This window comes from Taudactylus pleione, unplaced genomic scaffold (assembly GCF_031769625.1).
Source record: "Taudactylus pleione unplaced genomic scaffold, aTauple2 ptg000134l, whole genome shotgun sequence".
In the NCBI taxonomy this organism is placed as follows: Eukaryota; Metazoa; Chordata; class Amphibia; order Anura; family Myobatrachidae; genus Taudactylus; species Taudactylus pleione.
In genome coordinates this window covers 966,532-992,533 of record NW_028284536.1, presented here as the reverse complement: position 1 = coordinate 992,533, position 26,002 = coordinate 966,532, and the positions used below count along the sequence as shown (strand labels likewise).

Sequence of the window (26,002 nt, the reverse complement as noted above, 5' to 3'; positions counted from 1 at the left end):
ATTGAAAAGTCCTAAATGAGAGTGTCAGAAAAAAGTGACAGTTGGAAGTTTAGATTACTCCCAAATCCTCACTTTTTTTTGCCCTGAAATTTGCATGCAGCAATGAGCAACAGTTCTATCCATCCTTTCCAAATTTCAGCTCAGTACCTCCAATAGCCTTTGAGGTATAGCCCCTTAAACACCCTGCCCCCCCCCCCCCCTTAGGAGTTCTCTGGGAGAATTAAGTTTTTTTTTTATTCAGCATTAATATAAAGGCACAACTCTGCCATTATAATATATATAGTAAAACAGTCTGCTGTTTGTTTGTTTATAGTTAAAAGCATAGGCAAGTACACACACACTCATACTGTATATAGTTACATATACACATTTACATTTGTACATACCAGGTGCACGAGTACAATGAAAACTCTTCATAAATGCCATGTAGGCAATTTACACTATTACCTTAAGCCATCCATATAAATATAACAAATCAACATATAACTTAATTATTAAGAATAAGAACAGAGTGGCATTTAAACTGGTCAGCCTTTTAATTAAATAATCAATAAATCAGTTACAATATGGTGGCGACCAAAGGAAACAGCAGCCATCAAAGGTCAGTGACTATCAAAGATGTAAATAAAACTTTGAGAGCCAAATACCCAGCCAGCCCATAGGTCAAGTGTTACTCCCATATACCTTTGCAGCCTGGTTAGCCAACCAAGGCTGCTGACCCCCTGGCTGCAGTTCTTACCCACCACACACAGCACTGACCAGGATTCAAGCCCACCACCAAAAACCTAACTAAAACTAAACTGTCTAAACCACTGAAAACACTCTCGAAAAAGAGGCACATCCCCATATCAGATAGATGGACACAATCTGCCCAATACAGGTGCACATTAACAAAACTTATGCAGGGATGAAAAATGAGCAAACCTCCCAGAGCTGCCATCATCCTAGCTACAAATGAATAGACCTTATGTCTAGACTTTTCCACCATGACATCAGTGTGACCACCTCGCCAATGCTGCCATGGAATGATGGCGGAACAAAACATTGCACACCAAGGCCACCATTTACCAACCAACTCTTGATTCCGAACAATCGAGAACCTCTAGTCTAGAGACAACCAAGTTCTCAAAATCGTTCCCATCTAGATGGATCACCAAAACTGCCAGTGGACCAAATTCCTCAACCAATAAACAAAGCCTTGGTAGTAATGATTCCCAATGCATACCGCTGAATTAACTACTAAACCCAGGGTACAACTACTGACAAGGAGGACGAATAGACCAAGGGAGATCTAGCAGCCCAAAAACATACAGTATGAATGCCCTATGAACCACATCAAGCACTCTTCCAATTGACCACCTGCAATAAAACAAAAAAAGCATAAACAACATACCAAAGTACAGGACAGATGCTAACCATGTAAGGAAAGAAAGGAGGAGGGGAACAGGTGAGGGAGTGGAGAAGTTGGCCCAAGGTAAAAGCCTAAAAACCTGCTTGGAGAACCATAGCCAATTAGTCTATTATTTTAATAGAATAAAAGGGCAAAATCCCTCAGGGACCCCATTGAGTAATGGTGATGAATGGTAAAAATGCACCCAAGTCAAAATTACAATATGCAAATACAAAATAAATACAAGCAAGTCAGACATTTCCCCTCATCAGCAGATTAAATGGTTACAGGTAGTAGACTTGGATGGCGAAAGTTTGCAAGCAGCAGCATCAGTGACAGGACCTGTTCAAAAGGAATGCATATCAAAATCCTCAGGACATAACCTGAGTTACCGAATACAACACTGAAAGACCCACCTGAACTGGAAGATGGTGACCGGGGAACGATCAGCATGCATCAACAATGCACCCTCAACTGGCGGTCGGGACATAATGTACACCTTAGTAAGCACACTGGGCTCAACCTGGAGGCAGGGCAGGGATGTAATGGAAACCCAGCGACCTTGTCCCAGCTGACAGGTCTTCAAGCAGATAATCTGGCACAATACAGAATCAGCTAAAAGGATATAAGAATGCAATAATGGAGTAAGAGCAATCTTGGAACAAGCAACCAGCTCGCCCCATAAAAGCCATCACAAATGTGATCTGGAAAAGACACAATTTGTAGGAGGCAAAGCAAACTGAAGGAAGTAGTGACCGGACGCCTTTCATCTGGGCCGGCCCTGGTCATGGGTTAGCGCTTTTGGACTCCCACTCACCGTCAGTGACCGCCTGTCACTGACTTCGCCCACTGCACCATGGACATTTACTGAAGCTGCCGTCACCAAGCTCCTTTCAGCAGAACATGGAACTGCTTTTTACGTACAATTTTGGCTCCTACCTCGGCACCTGGTACCGCTTCGCTGCATATGCGTTTGATTAGCTGCGGCCACACCCCCTGATTGGTGTCAGCTGATTCCTCCTGATCCTTCGCAATGGACCAGGTCTGCACGGTAGCTTGGCAGAGGGCTTGAACTTGGAGACACTGAGCTCCTACCCAGAGCAGCCAGAGAACGGAATAGCGCTTGGCACAATTCTGTTGGTTGCAGGATTGAGGCAATTGATATAAAGGCAAATTGTGTTTTATTGCTCAAAGTCTTAAAGAAGACTCAACCTTCTGAATGAAGGGGAATATCACACAGAAATTAAAACAACAATTATTCTCCACAAAGGAAAAACAAGGTTATACAACATACAGGGCTCATAGGCCCTCTTTGTATATATCATTCTTACACACAATATCACAGGGGGTAAGTCCGCCCTGTGTTCCTCTCAACCAATCATGCAGTGTCACAAAATATAAATAACCACGTATAACATTTCAAAGGAGTCGCCCAATTTCCTCCTTTCTAATCTACCACCCAAACTTAAACACAAACTGATTTATCATACATTATAACTGTCTCCTAAAATTTTGATTTAATATTTCACATGAAATAGTAAATGACATTCATCCTTCCCAATGGAAGTATCAATCAGTTTGACATTCCCAACCTTGTGACATCAAAAAGGGTCTTCTTAAGAACAACCAAATTGTCTTTATCAACCTTGCTGGCTATTGCCTTATCAAATGAAGTGCTGTAAATGAAAGGTTTGGCCATACGACACTATTCACACTGAAAACTTCCAGTCAAGCCTTTCTACTCATCAGACCTCCTGCTGGGAATGACAATTAGCATTTAGTTTCTGCACTCACATGCTTGTCATGTCTTATACAGGAATATTCAAGAAGTGCATTTTCTCTACAAAATATACATTTAAAATCAGACATTTTAAATACTTTCACACTTTATGCCTTATATACAGCAACAGGCTTTGTACCCTTTAGCACTGTAGCCCAGGACCTGCTGTCCTGGCTCACTGCTGCACATACCATTTTAAATACATTTTTATCTTTAAACACTTGGCGCCTAGCGCAGAGTATACATTTACAATGGGCGTCTGATGCCTTTTGTCCTTTTAAAAATGGTGCCACAGCACGGGGGTTAACCCCTTCAGTGCCATGGCTGCCACAGAAATGCTAGCACCAAACTGGGTAACAGAGCAGGAGTGATGGGACAATAGCTATCGGCAGAGACAGGAGCTATGCATGCCCACCTTTTAGAGCCCGACTTGCCAAGAAGCTTCTATTAAATCATGCTGACCCCTCAAGTGCAAAAAGAAAGAAATGCCTGCCAGCTGCTGCAAAACCACCATGCGTGAACTACCCGAGAAGTAAAGGTGGCAAACAAAAGAAAGCAAAAACTGATGCAAAGCCTTACATTGAGGCAGGTAACAAAACAGGTGTTAAAACTGAGGCATCTGAACACCAATTGTGCCAATAGTCACAGAACCAGCATTGATGAGGATCATTGAGGGTTCACAGACAGTACCATGTCAAAATTGTCACACCAGAATACTATGTGTCTGTTGTGCTAGCACTCCACAGTTTAATAGCCACCATGATTGGGAATAGCTCTAGCAGAAGATTCTTGGTGAGCCCGCCACTGACCGAATCAGCAGGCGAAACAGCAGCCAACCAAGTACCTTCCAAGTATGCCCCAAAGCAAATGGAACTTGCATCCATACAAAGTTGCAGTTGCAAATTAGACAATGAGGGGCAGTCCAAACATGCAGACCATTAAATTGAGTATACTCCCAAACCACAAGATCATGCTGAATCTCTGCCGACAACCTAATAAAGTGATTTGGCTTGCAGACTCCCACCAGCGCATGCTGAATATTTCTACAGAACACTCTGCCCACTGGAATAATGAGGAATGCAAAATAAAACAAGCCCAGCAGGGACTGGGCTTGGTGCAGACTAACCTTGCCATAAGCCAACACCAAGATGATACCACCATGCAGCTTAACCACTTTCTCCATAGGCAAATGACAACATTGCACGACAGTGTCAATTACAATGCCAAGATAAGAAAGACAGTACACAGTCTTATCCAAGGCAATGGGAACAGAGAATTACATAAACAGGGCATGCAAAGAAAACAACAGTTTCTTGCAAAGGGGGGAACACACAGGACCCAAACACAGGAAGTCATCCAAGTAATACACAATACCCAACTTGCTCATGCCCGTTTCTACACATCAATGTGAGAAACTAAATGGCTCAAAAAAGGCACATAAAACAGAACACCCAGTGGGCAAACATCAATAAAGAATCCGTTCTGAAGCCGAAAACCTATGCTCCAGAAGAAATACGGGTACAATGGCAATAGCCAAAAGGTTGATTCAACATCTTCCTTAGCCAGAAGGACCCCAGGACCAAACTGCACCATTTCCAGGGCATCTTCAAATGACTGATAACAAACCTTCAAGAAGTCAGACAGTATGGTGTCGATCACTGAGACAGATGCTAAATCAAAGAGATTTCCCAGGTGCCTTTTTAGGCACAACACCTACAGATGAAAGAATAAAGTCAAGAAAACGTGAAACAAAAAAAGGCCTGCTATCCAGCCAAGGGCAACCTCCTGCATTACCTGGTCCTTAACAATATCCAGCAACTATAGAGCTGAGTGCAAGTTACTTGGACCACCTCCCACTACTGTTCCAGAGACTGGGAGCCAAAAACCCTCTGAAAAACTGTATAATAAAAATTTTGCATCATCTCACATACGGGATACAATTTCAGCCATTGAGCAATGACAGAAACATGAACTGAGGATGGGGCCTGCTGCTCCTGGCTTAGGGACAATCATGCACTGAGTGTGATGTGCCACATCAGAGACAAAGGTGTCAAAAAACCCACCAAACCCCTGATGCTCAGGAGCTATTATTAAAGGCATAACACCAACCTCTACTTGGGCTGGAACCAGATGCTTTGGATGCACCCACTACCGGTGCAGAAATACGATGCAATCTCAAACCATCCCCTGGACAGGAAACTGCTGGGTGACCTCCAACCAAACCTCCATTTCCTACACCCAAAAGTCACAATCTGGTGGCCATTTTGCTGGTGATGAAACTCTTCTTCATACCGATGCCAAACAGGAGCCCCAGAGGGATGGAAAAGGCAATTAATCAAATGCAAGTAGTGCACTACATTCATGGATTCTCCCTGGCAGGACTTCAAGTAACAACTTGCAAACATTTAAAACACTTACAACCTGCCCATATAAGAGCAGTGCACATCCAAACACTGCCTTTCTCTTTAGCCTCCACCAAAGATTTGCGGGCTTTGGTAGTGAGGGCAAAAAAATCTACTGTACATACTTCCCCTTATGAATACATTCCTTTATTCGCTGTTTCAAACCTCTAAGAACTGCCATGTTAGCACCATGGACCATGTCACCCAGGCTTATAGACAATTCATTCCTAGAAGATCGCCGGCCATGATGGCGCCTCTGACAAGAATGCTGCAAAGCACTGTCCTTATGGAATTACCTATAACGGTTGTGCCTGGAAGAATGGAACCCATCACTGTCAGTAGAGGAGGCACCAGAGGAGCAGAAATTAGATAGCATAAACAGCTCACCTGAGGACACAGTGGAGGAACCACTACGTGGCATGGAAGATGACTGGCCCCCCGACACATCCTCAAAATCGACCATATCAGTCACATCTGAAAAAAAAGAGACAGAAGAAACTGCCCATATACCAGGGGTGCGAGCCCAGAAAATAGAAGCAGAACCAGAACCTGAGACAGGCAACTGAGAGCAAACAGCAGATGGAGGAGGGATAGTAGAAACAGACAGCCCGCACATGGCACTCAGCTGCATGACCAAAGGAACTAATTGGGAGCAGACGTCCCGAGCAGGAGATGCCAGAGACACCCCACAACTGAAATTAGGAACCCAGCAATAGACCCCACATCCATGGCAATAGGAGGTGCCCATGCCACAACACCACCCACTGCCCCAGATGTAGCGGTTCTCCGCAGTCTTAGAATAAAACTTCCTGAAGTGCCCCACTCCTCACCCCTGGGGCGCCCATGTCATAAAATCAGGAATCACAATTGCAAAGCTGCCTGCATGCATCCTTGCTGAATCAGGCCCACAATGCACATACCTGATCCAGATGAAGGAAAAATCTGAACTGAGGCAGATACAGGATGAAGCAACCCTGATAAGTGTTTACCCTAATCCCTAAAACCAACCCAGCAATTCTATTATTGGCTTGACTAGTTAACCCTCCACTAACCAATGCAGCTGAAAACATAATACTATCCTAGTAGCCTAGTCTTCATTCACAGCCCTGCATTGGCTCTTCCTCCTTGTAGTCAGTCAGGTTGTCTTTGCCAAAGGTAGTGGGGAGGAGAGCTTCTCAAGAAGGGTGCCCATGCAACTTTCACAGGAGATGTCAGCACTGTGACAGACTGGGCAATGCTGTTAAGAACAGGCAAGTGTGGGGTAATGGGGTTACAGTAGGTCAGGCAGCACAGCCAGTGCTATTGCCATATTAAAGATGGTCATTGTTCTTTTTTTTTTTTCTAAGGGGATATTGTGGTGCCCTCTGGTGGCTGCAGCTGCCTAATGGTAGTTTCGGCCCAGGGTCTGGTAACCCCAATACAGAATGATAGATCATATGTACATTATATTCTATTATATGGCTGCATAATCCATCCCATAAAATTGATTCTGTAGTCAAACGACTACAAATTAGGACTGCGCTATAAAATACAATATCTCATATGTATCGCTTGTTTGAAATTAATCAACATTCAAGGCTCCTCTAAATATAAAAAGCAGATTTATTCATAACCTACAGTAGATCGAAGTAAAAAATATACATAATAAATAATAAAACAAAAAACATGTATCTAAAACGCACAATAATTGTGTAAAATAACTGGTAACAATTCAATTTAAATCACTTGTGACATGCACATAATCATTCCACATAAAGCTTAGTGCATCAGCAAATGTCCTGAAAGAAAAGAGGGAGATATCTCTCCTTTAGATGGTATATATCTGTCTGTATAAGCACATATTCATCTGAATTTTATCGGTTAAAGAAAGTCTTTTCATACACTGTGAATGCCTTTAGTAGTTAAATTATGCTCTCACCACATTAGTTCAATTGGTAGAAGTAGCGTAGTAACACCATCTGCCTGTGCTAAAAAGCTCTCACACCGGATGTTTTCCTTTGTGCACAGGAGACTCCTTGTAGATTAATGTAGTATTTTTCCAACCGCACTGGATAGTAGCGCAAGTGGGTGAACAGATAAGTATACAGGTAGGTACACAAATCACCGGCAGGGTCACAAGTGGATTTTAAATACCCATGAATGTTGACATGTTTAGCTCCACCAGGGAGCTTTTTCAAGACAGGGGTATGTTGCAAAAGATCCTTACTTACATAGGGAGTTGATTACTTAATCTTTGACATGTGTGTCACTTAATTACTTCATAAATTTAATACATTTGTATTTACATTTCATCACATATACATTTACCAGTTAAATTACAAACTCATAGAGAAGCATTGAATCTCATTAGTTCCTAACATCAATTTATAAATAAATTAATTAATAAAAATTTAATATATTCCTTTCTTTATTTTATTAATCTATTCCAATTTATTAATTTATTTTCCAATTTTTGCTTTATATAAAAAAACATTCACCAGCATAACACAAATAGCTACCACACATAAAGTGTATTTTATATATTTATGAAGGTAGGCAAGCAAAAAAGTTTTTGTATCTATAACAGCATATTGAATAAAGGCTGAATAAATATAATCCTCTATATCTTATCTGAGGGCTAAAAAATGAATAGGAGAAATCTCCATACTCCAGTCTCCCATTCTCTTCTTAACCCTAGTCAGTCATGTTTAGCTTGCCTAACAATCCTTCTCAAGTCAGCTTTTGTCTATTGGCTTGGTGAATAACTCAATTATACATTCATAAATTTATCCCAGTATAACACATATAGTAAACACAGATAAAATAAATCATTTATATCTGTGGAGGTATACAAGCATAAATCTATACATGCTATATACAAACTGAATATACTCATAATTTAATGAGGACTAAGAAATAAAATATATAAAAAGTTATATACATAAAAATAAAACATCAATCAACATTCTGGTCTCACATTCCCTTCTTAACCTAAGGAACGAAGTGACTTTATTTTGGATGCTATCTTATTTACACTCACTCACAATTATTTTCTCTTTGAATCCACTAATTATTTACAAACACTGGGGCTGGCCTTGGGGACCAGATTTGTGCCTAGTTTTGCTAATCTCTATATGGGCCACATTGAGGAAGAATTTATCTGGAGCGGTGCATATAGACATAATCTGGTCCTCTATGGCTATTATTTTGATGATTTGTTTATTATTTGGAATGGAGGTTTGGATTTAGCTCAAAACTTTGTTGATTATTTAAATAATAACACTTTTTATTTAAAATTCACATACACTTTTAATTTAGAACACATTGATTTCCTAGATTTGTCCTTTTATATACTGTAGGTGAGGACAATATTGTAATGTCCTCAAACTCTAAGAAACCAGTTAGTGTTGGCAAGGATTTACACTATCAGAGTACCCATTATTGACCTTGGGTCACAAATATTTCTAAGAATCAAATTCTTTGTCTCAGACGGTACTGTGAAGATGAGAGTGATTTCTTGGTTCAAATGCAGGAAATGTTGGAGAGCTTTAGACAATGGGGTTACCCAGAATCATTACTCATTTAAGCAAAAGCTTATGCCACTAATTTATAGAGATCTGAACTATTGAAGGTCAATGGTCCACATTTGAAACAAGAGACCAGCAGAGGAGCTGTGACCAGTAGTGGGATATGCAATAACAAGAAGGGAGGCAGAATAGGATAATTTGTCCCTTCATTTCTAAGTATAACACCAAATCTGTAGGTAATAAAATAATTTTGAAGTCCAATTTTGACATTCTAAAACATGATCCGATTTTATCCAAGTTCATACAGGAAAGTCCTAACATTATATTCAGGAGAAATAGGAATCTAAAAAACATTTTGGCTCCTAGTACATTAAGAGAAGAAAACACTACAGTAAGGGGGGCTTGGTTATTGGGAGCACCATCTGGATATTTTAAATGTAATAAATCCATTTGCCTACCTTGTAAATATATTCAAAACAAAGCATCAACTATTATATCCACCTTGAGTAAACAACAACTATTTCCCATTACACAATTTCTTACATGTGAGTCTAACTACTCTATATATGTACTTAAATGCCCCTGCTCACTCCAAGAACGATTAAAATAGTGAAAATGAGATTAAGAGAACATAGTAAGAATATTATGATAAAGCTGCAGAGCCATAGAATTTCCAGACATTTCTCACAGGTACATGGTGGGGATCCTATGGGTCTACAGTTTTAGAACAAATTATAGGTACAAAGAGAGGTGGTGATAGGTTCAAATGGTTATGTTTAGGTGAATCTTCTTGGATATTTAAGTTAGATACTATACAACTGAAAGTTTTGAATATAGCTCTGGATTTCACTTGCCTAGATTAATAGCCCTGGATTTCACTTGTTAAGAAGAATTGGAATATTGATCTAGCTGCCATAGTCGTCAGTAGACGTCTGTCACAGTGTATCTTTGACTGCCTCAAACCATATGGATTCCTTTCATTTGATGCAGCCTGGTGCGGTGGTGATTGCGGTTAAAGTATATGTCTGTCACTGCAACCACAGCTAACCTTTACCCCATTAACTGTTTCAATCACGGGTTATATTATTGAAAGGTATGATAGATCTGACATGCGCAAAATAAACCCCAGTGGATCTTGGCAAAATAAAAAGGAGTAATTTCGAACAAATATAGGTGTATATGTCTGATAATATACTGTACACTTATACTGTGCAGAATGACTGAAGCCGCAAGTCTTCTGTATTTCTCATGGTCCACCATCCAATCAGAGGCGTCTCTACATGTAGTGGCCACTGGCTGTAGCCCACGTGCTGTTGAGTGCAGTCTCTTGCTAAAATTACCATAATTGCATGGACGGAACTGCAAAGATACTTGCGTGCAGCTTTGCAATTCTGTCCTAAGCTGAATCAGGCCGATAGAGTTCTGGAATAAAGTTGAGTGAAATGTGAGGTGACTTGGGTTAGGCTGCACAGCTTTTCCAATACAATATACGTACAGTAAGGGCCTAATTTAGAGCTGCAGGCAATCTTGGCCAGGGCTGGATTTCCCGCCAGGCATCCTAGGCGCTAGAGCGGGACCAAAGGGGCCCATGGACGGGCCCCTTTGCCCTTAGAAATCACCGAACACATTGCTCCCAGAGGAGCACTGCGCGAGTACCGCATGACGTCACGCGGTCCCGCCTTTTCTCCCAGAGAGTTAAGCATGGCTGTCTACGTGGAGCTCTCTGAGAGAGAGAGACTCTATGTACGTGGCCACCTACCTGCGCATGAGGGAACGGTGTGCGTGTGCGGACACTGCACACAGTGACTCATCGGGTCTGCGGCCCACCACCCTGTCCCTCCCTGATGGTGAGCCATCAACTGGCTAGCCCCGCCGCGGCCCACCCCAGCAGCAACTGTTCCAGTGCCAGCCTTCCAGGCCCACCGCCCACCAGCATTAAACGCCCCAAGGATTTTCGGGTATGTGATCTATGACCATATGTCTCAAATTAGCCATATTATGTTTTTTCTCACAAAGGTGTCTAGCCACCGGCTGTTCATATATTTTACCACTAAGTGTCATTCTAATAGCGGACCTGTGTAGTGCCATCACTTCTTAGATGTTACCATCAAAAGAGATTGGGTGGTTGGGTGGTATTTGGCAGTGGTTAGTGTGCTTACAGTCTCCGGCTGTGGTAGCTTCCAACACATATCGTCTGTCAGGCATTCTTCAGGGAATTGTGATGAGCACAACAGTGCACCTGGGGGGAAGCAGTCGGGAAACCGAAGGACAAAATCCCAACCGCTGGGGTACCCGACTGTCTAATCCCAGCAGGTGTCTAATGGCAGGCGTCAAAATCCCAATGCCTGTTATTAGACCTACTTTGGGAGCCTGACATCCATCTTAACAATCGAAGGTAAGCAGGGCGCCGGGGGGGAGGGTTAGGTTAGGGGGATCCCAGGGGGGCGGGGGGGGCTTGTTTAGGGTTAGGCTCAGGGTAGGGGGTTAGGTCTAGGCACCCCCGGGGGAAGGTTAGGATTAGGAACCCCCCCCGGGAGATTTAGGGTTAGGCTGCGGGGTAGGGGGAGTTTAGGTTTAGGCACTTAGAGGGGTGGGTTAGTGTTAGGCACTTGGGGGGGGAGGTTAGGGTTGGGCACCGCTAAGGGAGGGTTAGGGGGTAAAAATAGGTTAGTTAGTACTTTTAGCTGTCGGGATCTTCACCTTCACCGGGCTTATGCTGTCGGGATTTGAATACCAATTCTCACCTGGGGGACGCGCTCCACCAGCCCCACTGGACCTTCAGAAAAGTAGACACTTTCAGGACATTGAACAATAAGCTTGCTAGCTAACAGTACTACATACATATAGATTTTAAAAGGACTATAATACTATACTAAATTCTGACATCATGTCATAAAAGCATGAGCTCTGTCTCCAACCTTAACAACAGAGATTATAATATAATAAACAGCTTTGATATATAAGATTTATATCCATATTCCCTTATAGAATTTTTTATACGTGTTGCATATCTACATCTCACCATCCATTACACAACTAGCGCTAACCTCTTCTATAGATTTAAGTCAAAACAGTAGGGACAGGGTACCCTACAAGGTCATGCAGCTAACAAACAAGAACCCTATTACCAAGTGCAGTGCAGGTTTTCTCTCTGAGTAATATATATATATATATATATATATATATATGTGTGTTTTCCTCCCATCTCCCTCTGTTTCCCCCCCCTTTTCCTCTCATATCCCTCTGTTTTCCCCCCCTTTTCCTCCCGTATCCCTCTGTTCATCACTTGTTCTTCCTGTCTCACCCTATCTTTCACCCTTTCTTCCCATTTCCCTCTGCTCTTTCTCCTGTTTTCGCCTGTGACATTCCAAGTGGGATCCAGAGACACCTACTGTAATGTATGCACAGGATTGTTTGAGGGAGGGGGCCCTAAACTGGTATCTTGCCTAGGGCCCCATGAGGTCTAAATCTGGTTCTGATCCTGGCTGTGTATGTACAGTATATTTAGTAGAGATGTGTGTGGACCCTGTGTTTAGTTTTGGATTTCTTTAAAAAAATTATAAAAAATATCTAGCATCATGCAACTTGGACCTGTTTTGGTTTCCATAGTATTTTTAACATCAATACATTAATTTTCAGTCATTTCCAGTAAATTTTGACCAATTTTGGCACCTGACATCACAAGGGAAGGATTTACATGAAAATCAAAAACTCATAAGTTTTGTTTTTTAGATCTGAGATCCATCTTCCAGGAATAATCGAGCCAGGACTCTGTTCTATCTGGAGCCCCAAAAGTGATCCAAGTCAGGACTTTATTCGACTCTAAATGCCAAAGTTTAGGTGTGTTTTGGTTTTCATGAAAACCGGACTGCTCATCTCTCATTCGGGTCTTAGCTGTATCTACACTTCTAGTTGAGAAGGTGAAAGAGAGCAGGAATGGGGCATTTGCAACAGCTCCAAACTATAACCTATAGGGTTCAATATCCAGCCAAATATTTCCATCACCAGACCAGAACATCCTACACATTATACCTGCTGCTTCTGCAACATAATCATCTAAATAACATTATTGGTGTAGAAGAAAAAATGTGACTCAAATAGAAGGCACTAATAAAGAAGAAATAATATTATGTTCGGCTTTTTTTTTTTAAGATAGTGATAACTGTGATGAATGTCAGGGGCAAGATCTTCTCTTTTTTTCTTCCAAATGTGTGAGTGAAGTAAAAAAACAGAAAGAAATTTCAAATGTGTATTACAATTTATTTACATATATAATAAAAGGTCCAAATCAGAGTTTCTTAAAATAAGAAAGATTGATCCAGATAAATCTTTGGAAGAAAAAAAGAGAAGATCTTCCTCCCTGACGTTCATCATAGTCATCACTTTCTTAAAAATAAATAAAAGGTGCTAATAAAGAAAAAAATATAATATTACGTTCCTCTTTTAAGTCACATTTTTTTTCTTCTGTGTAAATATGAAATTTTAGAGATTTCATTTGTTTTAATCAATTTGTTGGACGCTTTTATTTTGCGCCATTCACTGAGGAATTATTTTTGTATGTTGTTTATTGTTTTTTCAACATTATTGGTGTGTTAGTCTCATTGAAACATGTGGTAGGTTTGAGAGTTAAATTATATAAGATACAAAGCTTTTCACTCTGGGCAGATACTTTTCCCGACTGGTAAAAACTCGTCTTAACTGTGATTTGTTACATTTGTGTGGTTTTTGTTTTTATTTAATCTAAAAATTATTATATGTTATTTTACAATAAAATAATATATCTAATACTTATTTCATTTGACTAAAACATTTTTCAAACTAAGCCAATGTCACTGCTTTTATAAGTTTTATCATCCATATATAACAGAATTATAAGCATACTACACCTAATAACCAGATAATGAGGAATCATTTGGTTTTTTTCTACCCAGGTGATAAACCAGGCAAATGTAAGGTGACCCCAACATTGATTGCATGTAAAAAAGACTCTAATCCAGAATGTGAAAAAGACTGGGACTGTGATGGCAGCGAGAAGTGCTGTAACTATGCCTGTCACATACAGTGCACTGATCCAATTGGTAAGTGGAGATGAGTGTACCTGTCACACACAGAAATGAGGATGAGCCAGAGAATTATTTCCTCCATCATTACCTCCCACATGGGTCACAGTTATCTGAGGAAGGGGAAAGGTGCATTGTAGGACCAAATGTAATATATCACCCACTGCAGTCTATTTCCTCCATCATTACCTCCCACATGGATCACAGTGATCTGAGGAAGGGTGAAGGTGCATTATAGGACCAGATGTCACCCACTGCAGCCTATTTCCTCCATCATTACCTCCCACATGGGTCACAGTGATCTGGGAAGGGGCATTGTAGGACCATTTTTAACCAGAAGTTATGTGGTGCCTTACAAATCTTAATTCTAATAAATCAATTTATCAATCAAGCAATCAATTGATCATTCTGATTTTCTACTTAAATGTGGATAGTTCTCAATGGGGTGGTTTAAAAACACTGCTATGGTGTAGGTTAGCCACTTGGTTGCAATTCCAAGCCAATGTTGCTCACCTAGTCAATGGTACTGACAACTCAGATTGGCATAGACTAAAATGGTATGACTTCCACTGGGGTCAGTGAATGGTCATCTTTGACACTCTTGGCCATAGAATGGTTACATCTACTGTAGGTGCCAAGCACAGGGTTTAACCCATAAAAAAACTGTAAGGAGATAATGCCCAAGACAGTCTCCTTGATTTACAGATTTTTTAATTAATTAATCAATCCAAATCAATCATTCAACCATTCTGGTACTCTTCATTACGCTAAGTATTGGCTGTATTTTAGAGGGGATTTGGTGAATATTAGTGCAGCTATACATTTTGTTGACTTCATAAGAATTGTGAGGTTTCCTAGGCTTTTAAATTTGGATTATTTTTAGGTTATAACATATGTTGCATATCAGCAATAGATTAGAGCAATAATAAACAAATAAAATGCTGCTCTATGCAAAAAATACCATCCCCAATGATAAATTAAAAATTCAGAATCAAACACATCTAGCCTAGGACCACTACACTATATACCATGAAGTGTTAGTTCTAGGGAACATTTCTTCATGATTGCTGCCCAGCCTTACCAAAGAGTGTTGTGATGACTAATTGTATTGGTATTTCTTAAGCTGTGCTTCTTTTTATCACCATTCAGAAAAGGTGATCCTGAGATAACCTCTTTTTTTTTTTTTTCCTCTCAACTAATCCAATACAATCCATGTAGAGATCATGATTGGGAACTGTATATGTTTCATTAATGGGTGACCTGGATGCTGCTTAAGGATGGCCACAAAGGCTGATTGTCCCAGCAGTCACTAGGCAACCAGGTACTCCAAGCAGCCGCACTGATACTTGATCCTAGCTGTTGCTCAGTGGCCATGATGCTACTGGGTAAGGGGTAGCATTCAGCTGCATTAGGTATTTCATCTAGAGAGCTGGTCTCTCACTAGACCTGACTGGCCACTGCTCAGTTAAAAGACAGTTAGCCCCACTGTGCCCTGCCAGTGATAGTTTATACTTCGATGCGTCTAGCTGGTCCTGTCCCTGTCACTCTGTGTCCTGAAATATATATACTACTTGCATCTCAGTGCATAACAACATTCCTTGTTTTTCAAGCCTGTACTTGGTTTGTCTATAGCCCTGTCACTATGGATATTCATTATTTTTGTTCAGGCTTGGAGCAACATTAACTCTGTTTGCCCCTGCTTCATTTACCACCTCCAGGATACTCCACCCTTAGCCCAGCTTAACAAACATTTTTGTTTATATATAATTGTCAGGTTGCTTCTCTGGCCAGCCCTATGATTTAGCTTTTATGGGCCCACTTCCCTGGCTTGCTATTGAGGTCAGTCCTGCCTCAGTAATTGTTCTATATCCTCAATTTACAGCATATCATGCTATATCCTGATAATTGTATAAGCCCCTACTGTCTGGAAGGTTAAGACCTGATGGCATCCTAAGTCCTATTGAGTGTATCCAAATCTAAGGGAACAAGTGGCAGTTGTTATAGGCAGAGGCCATTCCTAGCATGACTAGGGGTCTTATACAAATTATTCAGGAGCATCATTACATTATCACTGGCCTTACATCACTGGGCAAAACCCTGACCAAATATTGGAGAACCTGATCCAGATCTTGTCTCAAGTGGTTCAAGATTTGTCTGTTTGGATACTGTTAGATCGGCTCCACCAGTCTAGCTTATCTGAAATGACCGAAGATGCACCTTCATGATTGCTTCACTGGAGACCAGAAAATATTTCTCAACTTTAAAGAAAGCAGCAAGTTATAGTTTTGATTAAGGTCTCATTGTTCCAGTTCTGGAGCCCAGTGAGTGGGACTAATTATTTCCTTGTTACAAGATGACCTGCAGACATGGGTCTTTGTGTTAACCCCTGACCATCCAGTCTTGTAATCGGTAGATGCCTTTTTTTATAGCATTAGGTCTTCTATATGATGAAACAGACAGGATTGGATCAGTGGAGTCACATTTACATGCTCTAAAATGAAGCTGAAGCCTATTGCACTGAAATCAGGCACTGGTCCACTGACAGCAGATGAATGATCCGGCTCTCTGTAGCTAATTCCATCTGGGGTTATCTGAACAAATAAAGGATTCTCTAGTCCAATACCTTGTTCTGGAATCCACAGATACATTCTTGCAGCTTGCCAATTTATTTTATTTTTATTTAGTTTCTTATATAGCGCAGTATATTTCATTGCGCTTTACAATTGGAAACATTTATAGAACAAACCAGGGTAATAACAGACAGACCTAGAGATAAGAGGGCCCTGCTTGCAAGCTTACACTCTATAGGGAAATAGGCATTTATACACAAGGATAGGTGCTATATATTGCAATTTGGTCTGGTCAGAATGCAGAGTTTCTTGGTGGGCTGCATGATCCACTGTGAGTGGGGATGTAATAAGACATGTAAGCTATGAAGGTTATGTGGTCAGTTCTGGAATCTGCTAAGCTTGTCTGAAGTTGTGAGTTTTCAGGGAATGCTTGATGGATTAAAGACTAGAGGTAAGTCTTATTGTGCATGGTAAGACATTCCATAGATTGGGTGCAGCCCAAAGAATGTCCTGTAACCGTAAATGGGAGCAAGGAATGCATGGGGATAAGAGACACAGATCTTGTGCTGAGCAGAGAGCTTGGGTCGGGAGATATTTTGAGATGAGTGAAGAGATGTATGTTGGTGTAATTCTGTTAATGACCTTATGTGTAAGTAACAGTATTTTGTATTGAATACGGTAGAAAACCGGCAACCAATGGAGGGACTGACAGAGCGGGGCAGCAGACGATGAACATTTGGCAAAGAAGATAAGCCTCCCAGCTGCAGTCTTAATGGATTGTAATGGTGATAGCCTGTTTTTGTGAAGAGCAGTAAGGAGACTATTGCAATAGTCAATGCAGGAAATAATGAGTGCATGGATTAGAGTTTTTGCAGTGTCTTGTGTCAGATATGGTCGAATTTTGGATATGTTTTTTAGATGTATGTAACATGATTTTGAGACAGATTGAATGTGGTGAACAAAGGACAGTTCAGAGTCAATGATGACGCCAAGGCAGCAAGCTTGTGGGGTGGGGTGGATTGTTCAGTTATCAAAAGTGATAACCAGATCAGATTGGTAACTGTTGGTAATAGTGGTTGGTTGGTAATATAATTAATTCTGTTTTAGAAATATTACGTTTCAGGTGGAGAGATGACATCCAAGATGAAATGGCAGAAATACATTCAGTGACATGGACCAATACAGATGGTGATAAATCTGGAGAGGATAGGTATATTTGAGTTTCATCCGCATACAGATGGTACTGAAATCCAAAATAGCGGATTAGTTTGCCAAAAGAGGTGGTATAGATTGAGAATAGCAAAGGACCAAAGACACAACATAGAGGTAGCGAAGAGGAGGCAGAATTTGAAAAACAAACAGAAAAAGAGTGATCAGATAGGTAGGAATAGAACCAAGAAAGAGCTGTGTCCTTAAGACCTAGGGATTGTAATATTTGTACGAGAAGAGAGTGGTCAAAAGTGTCAAAAGCAGGAGAGAGATCTAGAATAATTAGGAGTGAGTAATGGCCTTTAGCCTTGGCAGTGACCAGATCATTTGCTACCTTAGTCAGTGCTGTCTCTGTGGAATGCTGGGAATGAAAGCCAGACTGAAGTGGGTCCAATAAGTTGTGGCTGTTAAGAAATTGTGTGAGGCGGGTGTAGACATGTGTCTCCAGTAACTTGGAGGGGCATGGGAGCTGGGCGATAAAACGGTAATTTGAGAGAGTGTTAGGGTCAGAATTTTGTTTTTTCAGAATGGGAGTTATGACTGCATGCTTGAACAGTGATGGAAAGATGCCAGTAGAGAGAGAGAGAGAGATTACAGATTTAAGTTAGGGTTGGAATGAGCACAGGAGACAGAGCTTTACTGATTTGTGAGGGTATAGGATCTAGAGGAGAGGTAAGAGAGTAGGAGGATGAGAAGGTTGTAGATACTTCATCTTCATTTGTGGGGTCAAATGAAGAGAATGTGCCAGAGGGTCCAGGTAGGGAATTGAGTAGGTCACTAGCTGAGGAAGAACATACCATTTAATTTCAGATATTGTCAATCTTATCCTTGAAATAGGACAAAAGATCTTGTGCACAGATAGTGGCAGTTGACTTGGGTGAGGGAGGGTTAAGAAGCATTTTACTTGTATTAAAAAGTCGCTTGGGGTTAGAGGCTTGAGCAGAGATAAGAGATTGGAAATATGTATGTTTGGCTGTGTCAAGAGCAGTACGATAAGAGTTGTAGATAGTCTTGTATGTGAGGAAGTCACATGGAGTCACACTTTCACCACTGACATTCTACTTTATGTGAGCGTTTTTGTAGATACCTTGTTAAGTTAGAATGCCACGGTTGACATCTAAGTCTACGTGGTGTGTGATGGGTAGCTGGAGCCACTTCATCAAGGGATTTTACTAGAATCTGGTTTAGGTGTGATGCAGCAGTCTCCGGAGAAGTGAATGTAGAAATTGGTGAGAGTCATTGTTATAGAGAGGTAGATCATGTTTGAAAGTTAATCACATTAATATTTCTGTGGGTTTTAGTAGGTTTGGTTGATTTCACTGACATTGAGTTTGATGTAATGGAGGAGAGTGTGCAGGTGATAAGGTTGTGATCTGAGAGAGGGAAAGGAGCATTAGTGAAATCAGAAACTGAGCATAGTCGGGTGAATACAAGATCAAGGCAGTGGCCCTCCTGATGTGTAGCAGAGTCAGTCCATTGAGACAAGCAAAGAGAGGAGGTTACAGAGAGGAGGTTACAGAGAGTAGTTTGGAGGCATGAGGAGATTGTGGACTGTCAATGGGGATATTGAAATCACCCATAATGATGGTGAAGATGTCTGAGGATAGGAAGTGAGGGAGCCAGGCTGAAAAATGTTCCAGAAATTGTTGCTGTGGCCCAGGCAAGCGATAGATAGATAGATAGATAGATAGATAGATAGATAGATAGCAGCAACTCACAGAGAGAAAGGGGTGAAAGTCCTGATAGAATGTACTTCAAATGATGAAAATACAAGTGAAGGTACCTGTGGGAGAACTGTGAATGTGAAATATTAGGAGAATAATATTCCTACCCCACCTCCTTTACCTTACCAGGCCTGGAGATGTGTGAGAAGTGTAGGTTAACATATGAAAGTTCAGCAGAGGTCACAGTGTCTGATTATGTGAGCCATGTTTCTGTTATTCCCAGAAGGTAGAGGTTAGTTGAAAAAAAGAGGTCATGGATGGATGTTAGTTTGTTGCAGACAGAGCGTGCATTCCATAAGGCACATGTTAGTGACTTGGAGGGTGAAGGGAGGCATGCAATGTTTATGAGGTTTGCTGGATTTATAGTTCGTTGTGGGTGAGCATGTGGGTCGGGCCTGGATTTGGTGATATGTCACCAGCTAATAGAAGCAACAGGAGCAAGATATAAATATATTTGTGGGATTTGTCTGAATGTTTATTATGGTGTGAGGTTGTGGATGCTAATGTCAATGTACAGATAATTTAAAAAAGTTCATGTATGTTTGTAAGAGGAGAGAAAAGTAATGAGGCAGCAATATGTACAGAAGGATGAGCTTCAGGGAGAGTAAAGGATGTAGTAGTCTTAGAGATGATTCCTTTAAGTGATATCATTAATAGAAGTTTTCAATATATTTTTTCAAAACATTCAAAAATGTACAACACACAAACTACTGTTAAGGAATGGTATTGTAATTACCTTGTCATAGATGTTGTTCAATGTTTGTTCAACTGTTTTTTTATCTGTTTTATAAATTACACTTTGTGTTATTATAACACACTTAGGGCTTCATTCAGAGGCGGCCGTACAGTCTGCGACCATCGCGACCATCACCCTAGCGGTCATTAGAGCTGTGGGTGTAAACCCACAGCCTAACGACTGACACAGAGGCGGCCGGTCAGGATACAAGCGGCCGCCCAGTTTCTGAGCGACCGCTTGCATACTCTGACTGCCTCTGAATGAGGGCCTTAGTGCTTATAATACATGGGTGACATCATCATCCACGACTGCCTCTATGCTGATTCTGAACTTAAAGAAAGTCTGATTGTGACATGCTACAGCTGAGCACAAATGCCAATAAGATTGATAGGCCTACCAAGGAAGATGGAGAAGGTATTTTCTATTCCGCTTGTGCTGCTGTTCTTTTACTATGGTAGATTCAGGGGAACCTATGCAGCTCAAGAGATTCAAACTACCCACTGAAGAGAAGACCAAAAGGTGGACTCTAAGATTATGTCTTTACTATGGCAGCAAAGGTCATCTTGCTCATGACGGTCCCCTTAAGTCAGGAAAAGACAAACCATAAATGATGTGGAAAAGGTTCATTTAGATGTACACTTAGGGGTAAAATTAATAGCAATCATGTATGGCCTTTGTTTGTCTGAGACTAAACATGAGTAGGAATGATCGTACGTGGGTTTTATTTAAAAAAAAAATTAAATATGGAAATTTACTAAGCTTCTGTGTTTATTTCAGTGAGATACACACAAGTTGCTAGTGTGTATTAATGTGTTTATTAAAGGGTTCATTTAAGGAACAAAATGGCTTGGGGGTTCTCCCAAAAGCATAACCAGTCCTGGGCTCCATGAGACAGTGCTTGTTCTAAAAATACAGTTGACAAAATGTTTAGGGTTCCCTTGTATAATATGAACCAGCACTGGGCTCTGTGAGCCAGTCCTGGCTTTAAAAATGTTTGGAAAAAAATGGCGTGGTGTTACCCATTTTTTTAAAAACCAGTGCTGGGCTCAAACTAGCCAGAGTGTAATGCCACAGCCAGGGTACCCTTTCAGTGACAGTGTCCCCTGGCTGCAACAATATACCCCGCCTAGTGGAGCCTGGTGCTGGTTTTAAAAATATTGCCATTTATTCCCCATATGTTTAAAACCAGGACTGGCTCACAGAGCCCAGTGGTGTCTCATTAAATATGTAGAACCCCTAAACATTTTGTCTCCCATATTTTTTGAACCTGGCCTGACTCACACAGCTTTTGAAGTGGGACCCTATGTCATTTTTATACACTTTTTTTTTTTAGACTTTTTTTTTACACAATATACATATGCAGTTTATACTTTATTCACTGATACAGTAAATGCAAGCTGCATGATTGGGAGTGTTTAGTTACAGTCAGGCACAGGGGCATCAGATACACTATAAAAAGCATGATTTAGCAAAATATGTTTCAGCTATCAAAAGTCTCCTGTACTTCAGTGATGCTGTGCATGTTTAAACTCAGGCAATCTCAGACCAGACATGACTATTGGTAAATGTAACCCTTATTATCCAGATATAACAGAATTATCTGTGAACTACGCCTGATAATCAGGTAATGAGGAATATTTTTATTTTTCAACCCAGGTGATAAACCAGGTAAGTGTAAGATGATCCGAACAAGTCCATGTAAAAAAGACCCTAATCCGGAGTGTGGAAGTGACTGGGACTGTGATGGCAGCAAGAAATGCTGTAACTACGCCTGTCACATACAGTGCATGGATCCTATAGGTAAGTGGAGTTCAGTGTCCTTGTCATACAGAGACATGAGGATGAGCTGGAGAATTATTAGCAATATAATAAATTATACGCACACAAGATACACACATTACTACATGGACAGACAGGCTGTAGCCCTAGCTACTTAGATTTAATTTGTTACATTTAAAAATATTGTAATCAAGAAAACATTTGCTCAGCCTCATAGCCCAGATATAAAATACACTTTTTAAATCATTATCATGTGTAATGTCCTCATGATGCCTCTTGGAACCAAACCTCAACTTCTGTCAATGTAATAAGGCAAAGTCTTTTCCACCAAAAAATGTCAAACTCTTAAATAAACTATAAACAAGAATTAAATATATCCTATTCCCAGCGTCGGCTCCAGGGCTAATAGCACCCTGTGCTGGGTGAGTGGTCTGTGCTCCTTATCGTGTGTGACCAAAATTGGGAGTGTGGCCTAATTACCATAGGCCATGCCTCCTTACGTGACATTACCTGAGGGGCGTGCCTCCAAATAACCTCAGGTTGGGGGGAAGCCTCACTATCTGGGCTTCCCCCAGCCCTCTCATGGCACTGAATGACTGCCACATGCATGCATGCAGAATCCATTCAGACTCCGGGGTCCTGAAGGTGGGAGTCCCCAAACCTCCAATTTGACCACCCACGGTCCACTTTGGCCCAAGGGTGGAACAGTGGGACAGTACTGTCCCATTGAAATCTTGATGCTGGGGAATGGTGCGCCCTCAATGGGTGGTACACCTATTTGACCACTCAGGTCGTACACCCCTAGAGCCCCCTGCCTATCGCACATCCCATTGTGCATTGTAGGACCAGATGTATTATATCACCCACTGCAGCCTATTTCCTCCATCATTACCTCCCACATGGGTCAGAGTGATATGAGGAAGGGGGAAGGTGCATTGTAGGACCAGATGTATTATATCACCCACTGCAGCCTATTTCCTCCATCATTACCTCCCACATGGGTCACAGTGAATATCGTTAGTCTATCTACCCAAGAAGGATGCAGATGAGATATCCATTGTTGGTGAACTACATGGCTTACTTTTGCCAGAATCACAACAATTCATTTTTCATCCTACAGAAGAACCAGACAAGGCAGCCATTTTAGATCCACTGTATATAATAGAATGGGGGGGTTCCAATTGTGGGCAGGATATTTAAAAAAACACTATAGCACAGTGTTTATTCCACAGTTATGACATTTTGCTGTTTAATTAAGGGTCTTAAAATGTGATGCAGTTATTTCTATAGAAATTACTGTATTTTTTTCTCACACCTCAAGAACAAGTCACACCAAATGTGTAAGATAAGCAATACATGGAAATAAAACATACAATGGTAAAATGAAAATCAACTAACAGGTTCCCCACTGTATGAATAGTTCCACATGTTGTCCGTCCTGCTAGTGAAAGTACATGGTGATGCAGTCATCTAGAGTCTACTACATGGGTTACAGTGGGACGCCTATGAATTACATTTCTTTGTTATTCTTTGCTTTATGTTAATCAATTATTTTAATTACAAATAGTTATTAAAAGTTAATTTGTATATTTACTATACTATTACTTAAGCCCTCACGGCTTTAGGTCTTTATTAGTGCTACATATATACATATATCTCTCTAAAACTTGGGAAAAAAGCAAAGGATCTTCTGAGCTTCTGGAAACCCTGCAACTCAGCCACCAGCTTCCAATATAACCTGGACCCACCTTTTGCCAACACCCTGCTTCAGCATTCTAAGCACCTACCTGCTCACTGAACATTTAATACTTGTATGTTTGTGTTTCTTCTCTACATTGTTTAAATCATTCCAATACCACTGTCAATTTATCTTTACACCACTGTAGTATCTGCCATTGTTTCACACCTATACGTTTTATTTATTTTTTTAATATATTCTTACTTTATACTAATTCTCTAGTCTTGCTACTTGAACACCTCTAGACTCCTTTTTTGGTTATAATACACTATTGTAGTTGTGCCTTTACATCTTCCAGGACTGTTCTTCCTTTTATCTGATTTTGACCTTTGACCTGTACTGCTTTCTCATCTCACACTCATTACTACTACTGACTTCCCCCCCCCCGACTGCCTCATCTACACGATGTCTCTTTTCTTCTACTCCTCCCTCACTCAGCTGCTACATTATTTTCTCCTCTACCACCAGTTTTCAACTCTTTTCTCCATCCATAGTCCCCTCTATGTTCTCCCCCTCCTTCCCCTCCACTGTCTCTCTTCATCACATATAAGTCTCTCCACTGCATCTCCCACAACTCCAGTATTATTATCTTCTCTTCCACCATGGTCCTGCTGCACCACCACTAAACTCTGCACCCTCTTTTTTCTCCAAGTTACCTATCCTTCCTCCCCCCCACACCACACTATACCTCCACCTTACCCACCACCTGCTGTCACCCTTCCTCATTCAGAAGCCAGCCACATAACCCCACACTCCTTATCCTCCTTCTCTAGATCAATATCACCTCCACACTACATCAACCCTAATAATCTCATTCTCTTCTCGCCTCTTAACTTTGTCCCTCTCTCCTGTTCCCTCTGGAAAGCCAGTTTTGTCTATAATAAACTGGTCTCCATTCATGAGCACTTCATCTGCAATGCCTTGATTCTCCTTGCCATCACCAAACCCTGGCTATACCCCTCTGACACCACTGCTCCTGCAAAATTCCTCCATCACTTGGCTTCCTGTCTCTTAATCTTCAAATGGGCCCTCAAGACCCATTTCTTCCTCAATGCTCTCCAGCGCTCATCCTAACCCACTACTCTATGCTCCTTCCTCACTGTCTAGCCCATCTATGTCACCCCTGTTTGTCTGACCCTCCCCTCAGAATGTAAGCTCTCACGAGCAGGGCCCTCTTTCCTCACCTGCTTCTTCTTGCCTTACTTTTACTTTCATTTACAATGGCACTTAAAACTGATTACTGACACCCTGCTGCTTATTTAGGTGTTATGCAGTATTGTTTATAAATCATGTACTTGTCCTGCATTGTCTGTACTGTTAATAATTGTTGTCTTGTGTGCTCATTTGTTTCTGTACTTTGTAAGGCGCTGCGGAACCCTTGTGGCGCCATATAAATAAAGGATGATAATAATAATAATAATAATAATAATAATAATAATAATAATAATAATACATGTTTTTCTCTTTTATTTTTTTAATCACCTATTAACCTTTTTAAACTTTTTTTAATAACCTTTTTTATTCCAATAATTAAGTGTAGGAGTTAAAGTGTATGTAATAAATTTATGTTGAATGTATTAATACATTTGGTTATGCTATACAGGGACTAATGCTGCACAATCTCTGTCTGTCACACATACAGGTGGATAATCTATCACTATAATCCATGGGAGGCTGCATCATTTATCATTTGTTACTGCAGACCAGCAATACATCGTCCAGTAGACAACTGCTTCTCTATTTTTGCTCAACACAATTAAACATGATTCAAAATCATGTAGATTTGCGTCTTTTTTTTGTTTTCTCTTATTAATTAAATGAAGTGACAAGTGATTACAATAAATAATACAAATAATAATTAAATAAGATGGATCTCATATGTAATATACATGAAGATATAGTTACAGAGACATTGATACCAATTTATGCATCACAGATAATTCATGTTCTCCTCTGCTCATTGTCGTCATGACCTGTACTACATAAATGTTAGGATAGTACCTGTAAAGAGGGGATGCAATTTATAGATCAGCAGACTAAATGCCCCAAGTCTATATCCCGACAGGAGAAGCCCAGCAGGGGAATTAAGATAAGCGTCAAAATACCAA

General features: G+C 40.8%; 1 protein-coding gene across 1 annotated transcript in view; it reads left to right on the top strand.

Moving 5' to 3' along the window:
* Positions 1–25,587, top strand: part of LOC148523016 (uncharacterized) — a gene marked incomplete at its 5' end in the record, with an annotated part of 321,274 nt that extends 295,687 nt beyond the window's left edge. Inside the window, 3 exons of the mRNA XM_088473293.1 lie at positions 14,010–14,156; positions 22,034–22,177; positions 25,537–25,587. Of these exons, the coding sequence (XP_088329419.1) occupies positions 14,010–14,156; positions 22,034–22,177; positions 25,537–25,544 (299 nt within the window). The remainder of the gene's footprint in view (positions 1–14,009; positions 14,157–22,033; positions 22,178–25,536) is intronic.
* Positions 25,588–26,002: the final 415 nt, after the last annotated feature.